This window comes from Pelodiscus sinensis, chromosome 31 (assembly GCF_052426305.1).
Source record: "Pelodiscus sinensis isolate ZL-2025 chromosome 31, ASM5242630v1, whole genome shotgun sequence".
NCBI classification, from domain to species: Eukaryota; Metazoa; Chordata; order Testudines; family Trionychidae; genus Pelodiscus; species Pelodiscus sinensis.
The window spans coordinates 7632746-7647345 of record NC_143082.1 but is presented as its reverse complement, the minus strand read 5'-3'; the positions used below and the strand labels follow the sequence as shown (position 1 = coordinate 7647345).

General features: G+C 47.7%; 1 protein-coding gene across 4 annotated transcripts in view; it reads left to right on the top strand.

Moving 5' to 3' along the window:
* Positions 1-228: 228 nt before the first annotated feature.
* AKAP8 (A-kinase anchoring protein 8) overlaps positions 229-14600 on the top strand; it is a 55570-nt gene continuing 41198 nt past the window's right edge. For all 4 annotated transcript variants that reach the window (XR_012896641.2, XM_075902147.2, XM_075902145.2 and 1 more), the window contains exons 1-2: positions 229-378; positions 13585-13623. Coding sequence is in view for 3 of the 4 variants with exons in the window: in XM_075902147.2 (XP_075758262.1) it covers positions 363-378; positions 13585-13623 (55 nt within the window). In the remaining variant the exon portion in view is untranslated. The remainder of the gene's footprint in view (positions 379-13584; positions 13624-14600) is intronic.

Here is a 14600-nt window from a genome sequence, read left to right as displayed (position 1 = left end):
CTCTCACCTTCCGCCAGCCAACTGGCTATTTGATTGACAGTTAACAGCCCAGCAACAGGCCTAAGAGAACGCTCGAGGTCACCCGAGATGAAGTTGGCTGGTCCAATGGAATCTCTCGAACTGCCGAGTACCCAAGAAACACGAACCAACGGAAACAGAGAGAAAGGCAGCGTTTTCGGGGAGCCCTGGCCAATGGGTGGCCGGTGGGGCGGAACTAGATAGTAGACCCAATAGGATACGTTGGGGGCGGTACCTGATGGCAGCAGTAGCCAATGGGCAACAAGCGTGTGGCGCCTGCGTAGTGAGCGGAAGGGCGTGCAGTGCGGAGGTGCCGTTGGACTTGGCTCAAGGCGGAGGGAAACATGGATCAGGGATACGGTGAGCAAGCGGGACGGAATGAGGTCTGAGCTCTACAGAGAGCGCTGAGGCATCGCGGGGGACTCTCCCGCTCTCTATCCACCTTCACCGACACCGTTTGTTTGGGTAGGGGGTGCAGCCTACCCCCGGCAGTGCTAACCCCGCCTACCGTGTGGGTACGGCAGGTCTGATTGGTTGTCGGACCCGCCCCTCAGCGTTTGACCCCTGCGGATTGGTGGGGCGGGGGACGGCGTTGAGAGTGAGTTTGGCTGTTGTCCCCCCTCACCATGAGCAATGGCGCAGAGGGAGTAAGGGGAGGCAGGGCCCCTTTGGGGGGCGGAGGAGCCGCCCCGCTCTCTCCCGGGATTGGAAATGGAGCGGGTCTCATTTCTGAAGACGACACAAAATGGCGGCCGCCCGCCCCTCGCCGCGTGTGCGCGGCCCCGCGACCGCCTCTGTCCCGTGCGCGCTCCCTCGGATGCGCCGTAGGAAGCCGCGGCCGTCTGTGTGGTGCGGGCCTGTGTGCTGCTCCGCGGTCCCCCATTGGCGGGGCATGGGGCCCAACACAACTAGTGCTGCCTAAAATAGCGGCCCTAGCCCTGTAGCTGAGGCCTGGGGCGAGAGCGCCATCCCTTCAGTAGACACCCCAGCAGCCTTCCTCCCTGCATGCTCTGGCTCTCTCCATCTCTGTGTCTGCGGTAGCAGCTCCCCCCTCCCCTGTGCAGCCCTTGCCTAATCTCAGTAGTGAGCGCCGTGTTTCCTTCTCAGCCACCCCCCAGCGCAGCCCTGTAATCCAACCCCAAATGGCTTCCTGTTAGATGGAAAAATATCCGGGGTATTGAAATTGGGGGCGTAGGTGTTTCAAGCTTGGTGCTTGTTATGGCAGAGCTACCCACCCCAGCCTGTGAAAAGAAGGATCTGATTGAGAGGAACAAAATCAAAGCCAGGGTTATGGACATGAATAGGGAATTATTTAGGTTTCTTATGGTTTTGGTTCTCAGGTATATATCAACATTTGTAAATTCTGAGATCTTATATAAAACTATACAGATATAGTCACCTTAATGATAGAATATGCCCAATGGATCTCTAGCAGGTGACATTTTAATGTGTATTTAGTTGAGTGTATCTGTAAGTTTAAACACTTCCCCTTTTGAGTACAATAACAAAAATGTGTATGTGTGCAGTAGAGGGTGATGAATGGAATTCATGGAGAAAACAGATTTAACTATCAAAACGTTCTGTGACAATTGTTAAAACTGAGAAAATACTGTTGGTTTTTTATTCCAAATAATACCATGAATTCATGACATGAATATGCCTTAGGACAGTGATAAGCAGATGTTAAGCATTGTTGTTTATCATCGTTGTAGTAAATGCCAGTAGGTGGCCTTGTATGTTCTTAAATGATATAGGATTGTTAAAAGGAAAAGAAAAACCCTTCCCTAAATGTGGCTAATTTAGACATTTCTTATTTTAAGTTTCTTTTTAACCGTTGAATATATCTCTACTCCTTTGTGCTGTTCTGCCACAGACTTGGAATAAACATTAAGAACTGTACATATTAAGTTCCTTAAACTTCACATTATTTTCTAAACCTTTTGTGTGTTGTCATCCTTTGTCTCTTCCTAAGTATCAGTATGCCCTTTTGGAGATAAAATAATTTATAAATAGGATTAATCAAAAGGTCACTTTCTGTACCATTGTTTACTATAAGTGGATTGAAATGCTGCTGTCTATAGGACAATTCAGAATGGTGCCCTGACCAAAATATGTGCTGCTTTCTTTTAAAATCTGCAAAGTTCTTGGTGGAAACCATTTCCTTTAGTAGATGGCAAAGAATTCAACACAAGCAGATTGCTTTTATGACTGAAACAGCATGCTAAATTATCTGCAAAGCCTGTGATGATTGTGACTTACAAAGTTCATCACCTAATAAACCATCTTGTTAGTCTTTAAAGTGCTGCATAGTCCTGTTTTTTGTTTTAGCAAGACCAGACTAACATGGCTACATCTCTATTACTACTTACATTTGGAGTTATATCGGTCCTGTACAAAAACTAGGCGGTTGAATGTAAGAAGTACAGATTGTGGGTTGTGCCCATTAAAGTTCATGATACCATCTACATTTTTTGCTAGTCCCTAAGGTGCTGCAGGACCACTTTTTAAGTTTTTTCAGTTATAGACTCACAAGGGTACCCCTCTGAGAAGTAGAGATATAAATGAAACCCGTAGTGCCTGAAGCAGCTCTTTGCCTATTCTAGGCAGGGAGCCTGCCAGAACAGCTCCTGTCCATGGTGAGGCTGGCTTGCCCCCTGTTGTAGGTTACACACTGGCTCTGTGGGAGCCCCCTGGTCCCACGGAACTGGCTGCAGAGCCTGCACTCTGGGGAGGTGGCTTTGCTGTGGGCTCTGCAGTATAGAGATGTTAAATTGAGATTAATTGGCTAATCGAATAGTTGATGCAATTTACAGCTATTCTATTAGTTGATAAGGGCACCTCCACCTTTGAAGTGTAGCAACAGCCTCAGGACTGTTTCTATTCTTCAGAGGTGGAAGTGCTGCAGGGAGCATGGGGCCAGTGGGGCACTCAAGCAGTCCCCCACTGGCCCTGTGCTCCCTGTGGCATTTTAAAGCAGCATGGAGGCCAGGGTCAGCAGAGGAGTCCCCAGCTGATCCTGGGTTCCCCATGGCCCTGCCACTGCTGCTTTGAAACAGAGTGCAGCCCAGGGCCAGCTGGGGACTCCTCAGCTGTCCCCGGGCTGCACATGGCATTTCAAAGTGGCAGCGCTGCTGGAGCCCAGAGTCTGGCCCCAGGCACCACATGGCAGAGCTATTGTTTTGAAGCACCCCCTCCGCTGCCTCTTTCTGATAGAGGCAGCAAGAGTGGGGGAGCAACTAGTGTGTTGACTATCCAATAAGCATTTGCTTATTTGATAGTCAGCTAGTTGTTCCCATCCCTACTGAAGCTTATTTAAGTAGATTCCAAAACTGAAAGTGTCTAGGGATGTAGAACAAATCTGTTCTATATGAAAACCAAGAGGTGGAATGTGAGAAGTATAAGGCATAGCTCACAGTGTGTATAACAGCTATGATTTTTAGCAGTTGCATGGTTAAATTTTTAAAACAAATGTTTACATTCCTAGTGAGAGGTAGCTTTGTCCTAGATTCCAAGACTGAAAGGGATTAGGGATGTAAAAAATGGGGGAAAAATTAGCCATGTAACTGATAAAATTTTAACCAATAAAACTGTTACCTTTTCCTGGGGCACTCACACAGGCCTTCATAAATTATTCCAATTTGGAAATAAGGAGTAAACTAAATTTGTCTAACTTCAAACCATTGCATCATGTTATACAGGCAGTCCCCGACTTACGCGGATCTGACTTGTGTCGGATCCGCACTTACGAACGGGGCTTTCTCGCCCCGGAGCTCACAGGCAGTGATCAGCCACCTCAAGCTCCGGGTCAAGAAAAGCTGCTCCCGGTGCCCCTGGTCTGCTGGGGACCATCCCCAGCAGACCAGGGGCATCGGGAGCAAACCCGCAGCAGCGGCGGGTTTGCTCGCGGTGCCTCTGGTCTGCTGGGGACCGTCTCCAGCAGACCAGGGACACTGTGAGCAAACCTGCAGCCGCGGGGGGGTCCCGTGCTTCTGAGGCTTTGCTCTGGCAAAGCCTCAGAAGCGCGGGGACCCCGCCGCGGCTGCGGGTTTGCTCACGGTGCCCCTGGTCTGCTGGGGACCGCCTACAGCAAACCAGGGGCACCGGGAGCAAAGCGGTCCGGCCACAGCAAAGCCTCAGGGGCGAGGCACCCCCCGCTGCCGCTTTGCTCCCTGTGTCCCTGGTCTGCTGGGGGGGGGCGCAGCTAGTGTGCCCCCCCCCCCAGCAGACCAGGCTTTTGTTGTGGACCCTGGGGCAGAGCAGCTGGGGCGCTGCCGGTTGGTCCCGCAGCGCCGCTCTGGGCACTACTGGACCAACCCGGCATCACCCCAAGTGCTCTGCCCCAGGCGTCCTGATTCAGCCGCTGCTGGTCAGTTTCAGCAGTGGCTGAATCAGGACTCCTGGGGCAGAGCAGCTGGGGTGCTGCTGGGCAGAGCAGCTGGGGTGCTGCTGGGTTGGTCCAGTAGCGCTGAGGAGCGGTGCTACTGGAACAACCCAGCAGCACCCCAGCTGCTCTGCCTCAGACATCCCCAAGTCAGCCATTGCTGAAACTGACCAGCGCTGACTACAGGAAGCCCGAGGCACAGTTGCTCTGCCCTGGGCTTCCTGGAATCAGCTGCTGATCAGTTTCAGCAGCAGCTGACTTGGGGTTCTTAAGTTGAATCTGTATGTAAGTCAGAACTGGCGGTCAGTTTCAGCAGTGGCTGAATCTGGACGCCAGTTCTGACTTACATACAGATTCAACTTAAGAACAAACCTACAGTCCCTATCTTGTACATAACCCAGGGACTGCCTGTATACCTTTTTCTGCTAGAGTTCATTATTCAATATTTGTTCCTCATGTATAGGGCGAGTAGATTTCAGCTGGGTGCCCTGTTCATTTGCAGCATGCGCATGCTCAATGCTGGTCTTGCACATGTGCTGTGTGGGGCTGGCGAGTGGCTTTTGCTGCCATTTAAATTAAATTAACGGAGATTGCCTATCTCCTAGAACTGGAAGGGACCTTGAAGGTCATTGAGTCCAACCCCCTGCCTTCACAGCAGGACCAAGGAGCATCCCTGACAAACTTTTGCCCCAAATCCCTAAATGGCCTCCACAAGGATTGAACTCACAACCCTGGGTTTAGCAGGCCAATGCTCAAACCACTGAGCTATCCCCCCCCCCCCCCATTCACCAAGCCCTGCTTGTGTAGATGCTTATCAAGTTTAAAAGTCACCCCCTAATCTCTTTAACATAAGTAACAAGCTTAAAAATGGTTTGTTTTGAGCCTCACCATCTAGAGTCTTACTTCTGACCCTTGGAAAGTTATTTGTTCATCTGTAAAACTTAGGAAAAACTGATTTTCATTAAATTTTATGATTTTAATATTGGCGTGGAGTAGGGAGATACTTCTGTGATTGAGATGTGAATGTTCAACCTGTTCAACCTATAATCCTCACCTTTAACCCTATAGAGGTTTGCTTTAGGGATGTATCAGTAAGCCTCACCATTAATGGGTGAAGCTTACCCGGCTCTGGTTAACAGGTGGGGGCTGGAGTAGCTTCCTGTCCACCTTGGCAGGGTGCTGCCCAGGGCTCACTGGAGCAGCTCCTGTCCATGATGCACCCAGCCAGCCCTCCCTTTCCCAGCTGCAGGTGATACAGGCTCCCCTCAAGCAAGGCCTGCAGCAGCCCATGCTAGTCCCACTCCCAGGGAGGCTGCTTCACTGCAGTATAAAGCTTATTTAATTTTGTACTGCATCCCGCAGCATGTGTAACTACTATGATATTTAGAGATTACACAGTTATATTTTAAACCACATTTTTATTTGCCTCGTTTGCATTAAACACTTGTCATGACATTGAGGTGGACATCCAGTTTGTATATAGTAGAAGACATTCCAGCTGTCCTCATCTTTAATTCGGAGGTGTAGTCTGTTAATACTGGGGATATTAAGGACTAATCGGCTATCCAATAAGCAAATGCTTATCGGATAGTCGACCCGGGCTCTGTGCTGCCTCTTTGAAACACCTCCCTATTGACTAATCAAATAGTCAGTGCAAAAATGCATCGACTACTCATATAATTGTTTATTAATACTTAACATCCTTAGTTAATACTACAGTTTTCAGCATAGAGTAGTCTAGCCATGGACCAAGATTGAATGTTCCATGTTAGGCCAAATAGCCTCTGCAGACAGTAACTGTCAAAACTCGGGATATCTGTAGGGCATATTGTAGAGCAGAGGTGGGGACCCTAAGGCCTGGGGGCCACATCCAGTTCCTGGCTGGCCTGAATCTGGCCCCCAAGACTCAGAGCTCCCTCCAGCATTGGGGAGCCCATACTAGTGCTCCAGTCCCCCCTGCCATGTCAGTGAGGGGAATTTTTTGTTTTTGTTGCTGTTTTGTTGGTTTTGCTTCTCACTTGTGTGACTGATTTTTCTGTGGGTCAGTGACCCCTGACTCAAAAAAGGTTCCCCACCCCTGTTGTACAGCTACTTAGGTCTTTTGTGGTTTTGTACATTTTGCATATACTGCAAAGCAAGCTTTAATTTGACATTTGTATTAAACCCATGCTAGTGATTTTTTGACTTGTGAGCTAATTTTCTATGTATTACAGTATTGTAGTCGAGTGACTAAGGCAATGCCTAGGATTTCAGATTTGGGGTCTTTGTTTGGCTCAGCTGCTTCACCTGCTGTGAACATAGGCAAGTCACTTTCTGCTCTGTGGCTCTTTCTTCTCTCAGGCTTTGTCTCAAATTCTGAATAGAGAGTGCATAGAAAAGTGGGTCATTAATCTAATTTGGGCTCTGCAGGTTTCATTGCAATACAAATATTTGCTCCTCTCTTCCCCTTTTATTTTTTCATATTTATAAGAGAATTATTTTCTGTCTGCTAAAGTGGTGGACTTCAAAACTAAGGGTCTGTGGTCCTAGTTATCTGTGTACACATATCATTTATAGGTTTCAGGCTTTATCATTAACTTTAAAAAAATGTACTTTTGTGTTTTGGACTGGGTTTAAACCTTCCTTGCAATGTCCCATATGCAGCCCAAACAGAGCAGCCTAATTCTAGTGTATATAAAAAAAAAAAACCTGAAAAGTGAAACTGCTGAACTGAAGTGAAACTAAAGTTCATCCTGAAAGAGATGGATAATGTGAACAGATTAAATTTGATGATGAATCATCAAAAGTAAACATCAAAACTTGTAGACTTGTAAATATCCTTGACTTTTAATCTGACAATTCCCATTTTGCTGTAGCACCATACTGAGCACTACAGGAGCATTTAGAGATGTACAGGTTGAACCTCCCTGGTCTGGCATAGGGATGTTAGTGATTATCAACACACTAGTCAACTAGTTGCTTTCCCCTCCCCCTTGCTGCCTCCATCACAAAGAGGCAGCAAAGGGGGAGAAGAGGTGGGGCTACTGGTGGGAGCCCGCTTAACAGCCCATTCACCCCAGCTTCATGGGAAGAGTTAGGGCCACAGCGGCAGACAACTTTGAAATGTACAACAGCCCCAGCTGGAGCTATTGGGCATTTCACAATTGAAAGTGGCATGGAGCCCAGGGTCAGTGGGACTCCCTGCTGGCCCCCGGCTCCATGCTTGCCGTGTTCCAACTTTGAAATGCACAAGAGCCCCGGCTGGGGCTGTTGTACATTTCAAAGGTGGAATGCGGAAGCTCTTATTGACTAATCGAATAGTGGATGGAAATCCCATAAATTATTCGGTTAGTTAGTTAATTAAAATTTAACATCCCTAGTCTAGCAACATCCTCTGGACTGGCAGGGCCACGGGTGTCCCAGGATCAGAGAGTGCTGGTGGAGGGCTGGTCACTAAGGGTATGTCTACACTACAGTGCTAATTCGAACTAACTTAATTCGAATTAACTAATTCGAACTAAGCTAATCCGAATTAGCACAGCTAGACTTAAAAACTAGTTCGAATTAGCGTTTTGCTAATTCGAACTAGCATGTCCACACAGAGTGGACCCTGAACAGAGGTTAAGGATGACCGGAAGCAGTGCCGGCAGGGCATCAGATGAGGATTTAGAGCGTGGAGCTGCTGTCTCAGGCTAGCCGAGGGCTGTGCTTAAAGGGACCCGACCCTCACCCCGGACAGACAGTTCTCAGGGTTCCCCGCTTGCAAAGCAGTCCTGGCTTGGAGTGCCCTGAGTGCCCACACGCGGAACATCACAGCACTCGGCAATCAGCCTGGCTGCACTTGCCACAGGCTGCCATCTGGGGGGAGGGGGCAATCGGGGGGGCTGCAGGAGAACTTCCACCCCGAGAAGCCCGCAGAGCCAGCCCAGTCCTCCCCATCGGGGGTGCGTACCCCATTCCTTCCTCACCTCCTTCCACTTACCCTTCCCTAGCCCCCCTTCCTGATGTACAAAATAAAGAAAACGTGTGTTCAAAAATAGAATCTCTCTTTATTGAACAAAACTGGGGGAGACTGGGAAAAAGAGGTGGGAGGGGGAGGGCAACTAAAATGATCAGGGGTTTGGAACAGGTCCCATATGAAGAGAGGCTGAAGAGACTGGGACTTTTCAGTTTAGAAAAGAGGAGACTGAGGGGGATAGGATAGAGGTCTGTAAAAGCATGAGTGGGGTGGAGAGGGTGCATCAAGAAAAGGTCTCCATTAGTTCCCATAATAGAAGGACTAGAGGACACCAAAGGAAATGAATGGGTAGCAGGCTTAAAAACAGAAAGTTGTTCTTCACAAAGCAAATAGTCAACCTGTGGAACTCCTTGCTGCAGGAGGCTGCGAAGGCTACAACTAGAACAGAGTTTAAAGAGAAGTTAGATCAAGTCATGGAGGTTGGGTCCATTGAGTGCTATTAGCCAGGGGGTAGAAATGGTGTCCCTAGCCTCTGTTTGTGGAAGGCTGGAGATGGATGGCACGAGACAAATGGCTTGGTCACTGTCTTTGGTCCATCACCTCCAGAGTACCTAGGGTTGGCTGCTGTTGGCAGACAGGCTACTGGGCTAGATAGACCTTTGGTCTGACCCAGTATGGCCATTCTAAGCTCAGGGCTCAGGGTTGGGGCTCTCAGTGGACCACCTTGATTTTCATGCCAACCTGCTCCGGGGTGGCCAGGCTGGCAGCTCTCTTGCCCTAGACGGCCACTTTCCTGTGCCTAGTGTGGAGTTCATGGACGCGGTCCACGATGTCTGCACTAGACCAGGTGGGTGCCCGCCTCTTGCGGTCCTGGCCAGGCTCCCGAGAGCCGCCAGCCTGGTCCCAGGAAGAGGTGGAGGGCTGGGGGGCATCGGGTGGCTGGCTCATGGCGTGCCAGGTGCAGGGTCTGCTGGCTGGGTGCTGGCAGGCTTGCACCTGGCACGGGCACCGTAGCCAGCCCGTGCCCCTTTAAGGGCTCCGGGGCCGGGAGGGGGGCATACGAGTTTCCCTGGTGGTGCCCAGAGTGGCCACCAGGGAAAGCTGGGGAGGGCTACCCTCCCACTAGTTCGAATTAAGGGGCTACACAGCCCTTAATTCGAACTAGTAAGTTCTAACTAGGCTTAGTCCTTGTAAAATGAGGTTTACCTAGTTTGAACTAAGCGCTCCGCTAGTTCGAATTAAGTTCGAACTAGCGGAGTGCTAGTGTAGCGCTTATGAAAGTTAATTGAAACTAACGTCTGTTAGTTCGAACTAACTTTGTAGTGTAGACATACCCTAAGAGCCCTGCAGAAGGACTAGGACCCAGTATTAGGGCTGCTGCCTGATGCCAACACTACGGGGAGTGGGATGCAGGGGCTGCGAGGCAGTGGGGCTGGAGTGCAGCAGCGAAATTGCACGGCGAAACCTGGAGACAGTGGGCCACCGAGTAGCCTGTCTGCTGCCAATCAGCTCAGCTGAACGGCAGGACTAGGAGGCAGCACAGTTGCCTCTTGGAGCCAGGAGCCTTACTGCAGGGCTGTCTTGCAGCAGGGCTGCAAATCCAGGAGTGGGGCTGTTATATGCCCCACTAGTGCCCAACAGACTTCCCTGATGTGATTGTTGCCCTGTGGGGCTGGCAGCCTGGTGCTGGGGTTGTGGAGCTGCCGTAATGGAGCCAGGAGCCCTGTGTGCGGAGGGGCCAGCAGCAGAGGGAAGCCACCTGAGAGGCTGGCAGCGATGCCATGGTTGGGGGGGGCAATGATGGGGGCCAAGAAATTATCTTCTATGGTCTGGCAAAATCCCTCATCTGTGACCCCAGGGGTGCTGGACCAAGGAGGTACAACTTGTACTTTCTTACTGACATATAACAATTATAATAGGAGCAGTAATTCTTTCTAAGCTCCTCTTGGCAATTTATTTTAGACTCTGAGGGTTTTTTCTTTGTTTAGTAATATCAGTGTGGATTTATCCTTATGAAAGTGTAGATTTAGTTAAGTTAACTTTAAGGTAGGGAAAATTCTCGGTATTCATGTTCTAAAGGGAGTTTTAGAATAGAGGATTCAATCCTTTAGTCTTAAATGAATTTATATATTTTTAAAATACATTTTCCTTAAGTCTTCTTTGAGAAATATGGACTTGTGAAACTAAATTAGAGGCAAGAGTCTCTACAAGCCTTGCCTACAGAGGGAAAGGGCAGTGTTTATGGCCCCGTATGCTCCTGACGAAGCGTGCAGAACTCAAAAATCCCATCCTAAATGTTTTGAGGAAAGGGTGGAATCCAGAATTGAGAAGAGAAAAATTACTTGATTTCTAGGGTAAAAATTACATTGGCTTTTTCTAAATTAGTAATAGGATTGGTAGCCAAAAAGAAACAGAGAGGAAAACCAGTCTTTTGCCTTCTATGGCTTCTTCAGCAAGATAACAACATGTATTATCTGAGTGTATATGGTCACTTCAGTGTGATTTGTAGCATTCTGACTAACTGTTCTTGAATTTGGGGAACAGCTAGACAAAAACTCAGAAAGCAAAATGTTTTTAAGTACATCAGAAGCAGGAAGCTTGCTAAACAACCAGTGGGACCCTTGGACGATCAGGATGCTAAAGGAGCACTCAGATGATAAAATCATTGCAGAGAAGCTAAATGAATTCTTTGCTTCAGTCTTCACAGCTGAGGATATTAGGGAGATTCCCAAACCTGAGCCATTCTTTGTAGGTGACAAATCTGAGGAATTGTCCCAGACTGAGGTGTTATTAGAGGAGATTTTGGATCAAATTGATAACTGAACGGTAACAAGTCATCAGGACCAGATGGCATTCATCCAAGAGTTCTGAAAGAACTCAAATGGGAAATTGCGGAACTATTAACTGTGGTTTGTAACCTGTCCTTTAAATCAGCTTCCGTACCTAATGACTGGAAGATAGCTAATGTGAGGCCAATATTTAAGAAGGGCTCTAGAAGTGTTCCTGGCAGTTACAAGAGTGGAAAGTCTAACATCAGTACTGTGCAAATTGATTGAAACTATAGTAAAGAATAGAATTGTCAGAAAGAGATTAACATAATTTGTTGGAGGAAAGTCAACATGGTTTCTGTAAAGGGAAATCACGTCTTACTAATCTACTAGAGTTCTGTGAGGGGGTCAACAATATGTGAATAAGGGGAATCCAGTGTATATAGTGTACTTAGATTTCCAGAAAGCCCTTGACAAGGTCCCTCACCAAAGGCTCTTAAGTAAATTGCATGGGATAAGAGAGAAGGTGCTTTCATGGATTGATAACTGGTTAAAAGACAGGAAACAAAGGATAAGAATAAATGGTAAGTTTTCAGAGTGGAGAGAGGTAACTAGTGGGGTCCCCCAAGGGTCTGTTTGTGGCCTGTGGTACAGTTTGGGTTTATGCGGGTGGAGCCAAAACAAAAAAGTAGTTAATTTAATGTTCTTCTATTGAGATGCGTTTTAGTAGTTAAATTCCTGGACTGTCATTGCTCATTAAAAATGTTTTACTATGGGTGGAAATTGGGTAAATATCTTTTTTATTAATATCAATAGAACTGACTTAAATGGGGCCTGCGTGTTGTGTCATTTTGCCTTAATCTTTGTATTCGTGCCTGTCGCTGTGAAAGAAGCTGTTTGCATATAGTTGTGTATATATATGCAATCACACTTAAGTTGCAGTCTTCAGCGTGTGCTGTGAGTATCAGTATGGCTCCCAGGGCTTCCAAAGTTAAGTAGTCCTGATGTAAAATAATGTACATTGGAAAAAATAATCCCTACTACACATACAAGGTGATGGGGACTAATATAGCTGTGTAGAGAGATTGTGAGGTCATTGTGGATAGCTCTCTGAAAACATGCACTCAATGTGCATCACCAGTCAAAGCAAACATAATGTTATGAATAATTTTAAAAGGGGAATGACAGTAAAACAGATATCTTATTGCCTCTCTATAAATCCATGGCACTCCCACTTCTTGACTACTATGTACAAATGTGGTCACCTCATCTCAAAAAAGATATATTGCCATTGGAAAAGGTTCAGAAAAGGTCAATAGAAATGATTGGGGGTTTGGAACAGCTGCCATATATGGGGAAATTAATGGTTGTTACAAAAATGGTTGTAAGTGTGGGGGGTCAGAACTTGGGCAGTTGCATCTCAGGAGTCTCCTGTGATTGCTTATTTTGGGGGGGGGGGGAATCCTGTAAAATGTAGAGTATTTTAAACTTCTCAATGTTTCTGCTTTCACTTCTTATTATGTATCTTTGTGTTTAGCAGTAGTTTTTTAAAATCACAGATCCAGGGCTTCATATGCCAAACAATAAAAATCTGCAAACAAAAATAGTCCCTTAAACCACCGAAGAAAGAAACAAAAGCCACCCTTTAATGCTAGTCACTAGGGTAGCCTTCATTGTACAAGAGCCTTAGGAAAGAGTAGCATGTCCTTATAGTACAGTGGTTTCCAGTCTTTTTAAGCATAAGATCACTTTTTGAATTTAAGTGCAATCCAAAATCTACCTGCAACCCAAACACCCTTGCCCTACCTCCTTCCTCCGAGGCCCCCCCCCTTTGCATCCCTCCCCAGTCCTCATTCACTTTTATCAGGCTAGGGTTCGGAGGAGGGGGATGCAGACTCTGGCCTTGGGCTAAAGGATTTGGAGTGTGGGAGGGGTGCCAAGCTGAGCCTGGGGCAAGGAGTTGAGGTGCAGAAGGGGGTTCAGGGTGCAGGCTCTGGGAGGAAGGTTGGGGGCAGGGGTTTGGGATGCATGAGGGGTTCAGGACTGGGGCGGGGATTTGGAATGCAGCCTCCAGGTGGGCATTACTTACCACACGTGGTTTCTGGGTGGTGGTGCAGGCTTACCCCTACTCTGGCCCTGCACCACTTCCAAAAGCAGCCAGCAAACTCTCTCCATCAATGCCCCCCACCCGCTCTGTGGAGATGGGGTACAGGGTGGGTGGAGGTGCCTGACATCAGTGCCCTCTCCTCTTCCTCCTGTACCCTGCACAGCAAACAAAAGGCTCCCCGGGGCTGGGAGGCAGCTTCTCAGCAACAGCAGGTCAGTGCTGAGAGGGGCAGATGAAGTGCTGGCACTTGAAAGCCTCCCCGCCAAACCTGTCAGGATCACCTGTCAAAGGCTCCAAGATTTACCAGTAGATCCCAGTATACTGGTTGCTGGCCACTGTTATAGTAGCTTAATATGCTTGTTTCTTTCTATAGGTTATGGCACCTGGAGTACTGCAGCCACCAATGCTCAAGGTAAATTTCAGAGTGACATTGCAAGCTGGTAATGGCGAATTGCATTTTTTTTAAATAACTTGTTTTATGCCTCTTCCTTTCTAATGTTCTGCAACTGAAAGTGTAGCATCCTTCATTTTTGGCTTATAGCTTTTTTCCTCTATTATTATTATTATTTATTTATTGTTTAAATATTGACACTGTTTATTTCTTGAAAAACAGGACTACTCACTTCTGTTCTGTGGTGGTGTCTGTCCATCCTTCCACCTTCCCATCATATTCCTGGTCTCTTATATTGGAAGGTTGCTTTCCACACCTAGGCATTGATTCTGCGAATGTTTGGGTACTATATTCAGTGGGCAACATACTGTAGTAAAGTTAAATATGTGCTCAAGTATTTGCTAGATAAGGTTCCTACTACTTAAACTCATTATATCCCCCGTCTTGTCATCCATCTGAATTGAGGAGATAAAAGCAAGACATTTCAGAGTGTTTTGTTCCTGTTAGGGTATGTCTAGACTGCATCCCTCTGTCGGCACTGTCCCTAGACCCCAATCCCTCTGCCCCTCCCGTTCCCTGCATCCCATTCCCCATGCCTCCATCGCACCCTGCTACCCCCGATCCGTGCATCCCTCTGGCTCTGTGCCTCCCGTTCCCCGTGCCACCCCCGTACTCGCCCACTGTTCCCTGCACCCCTCTGGCTTTGTGCTGTCCCTGCACCCTGCTCCCCCTGTGGGTCGGTAGTGAAGGGTGCTTGCCCATAGGGAGGGGCTGGACAGGGCAGTGAAAAGGGAAGTTCACTTGAAGCGCCTTTGCCTTTATGGAAAAAAACGAATGAAAATGCTATTTGTTATTTATTGGGCTAAAATGCCGGGACAAAAAAGAAAACAAAACAAAAAAAACATTGCAAAATGCAAACATGTGTAAAAGACAACACCAAAGGGGGTGGGGGGCAAAAATGTTTTGCTTGGGGCAGCAAAAAACCTAGAGCTGGCCCG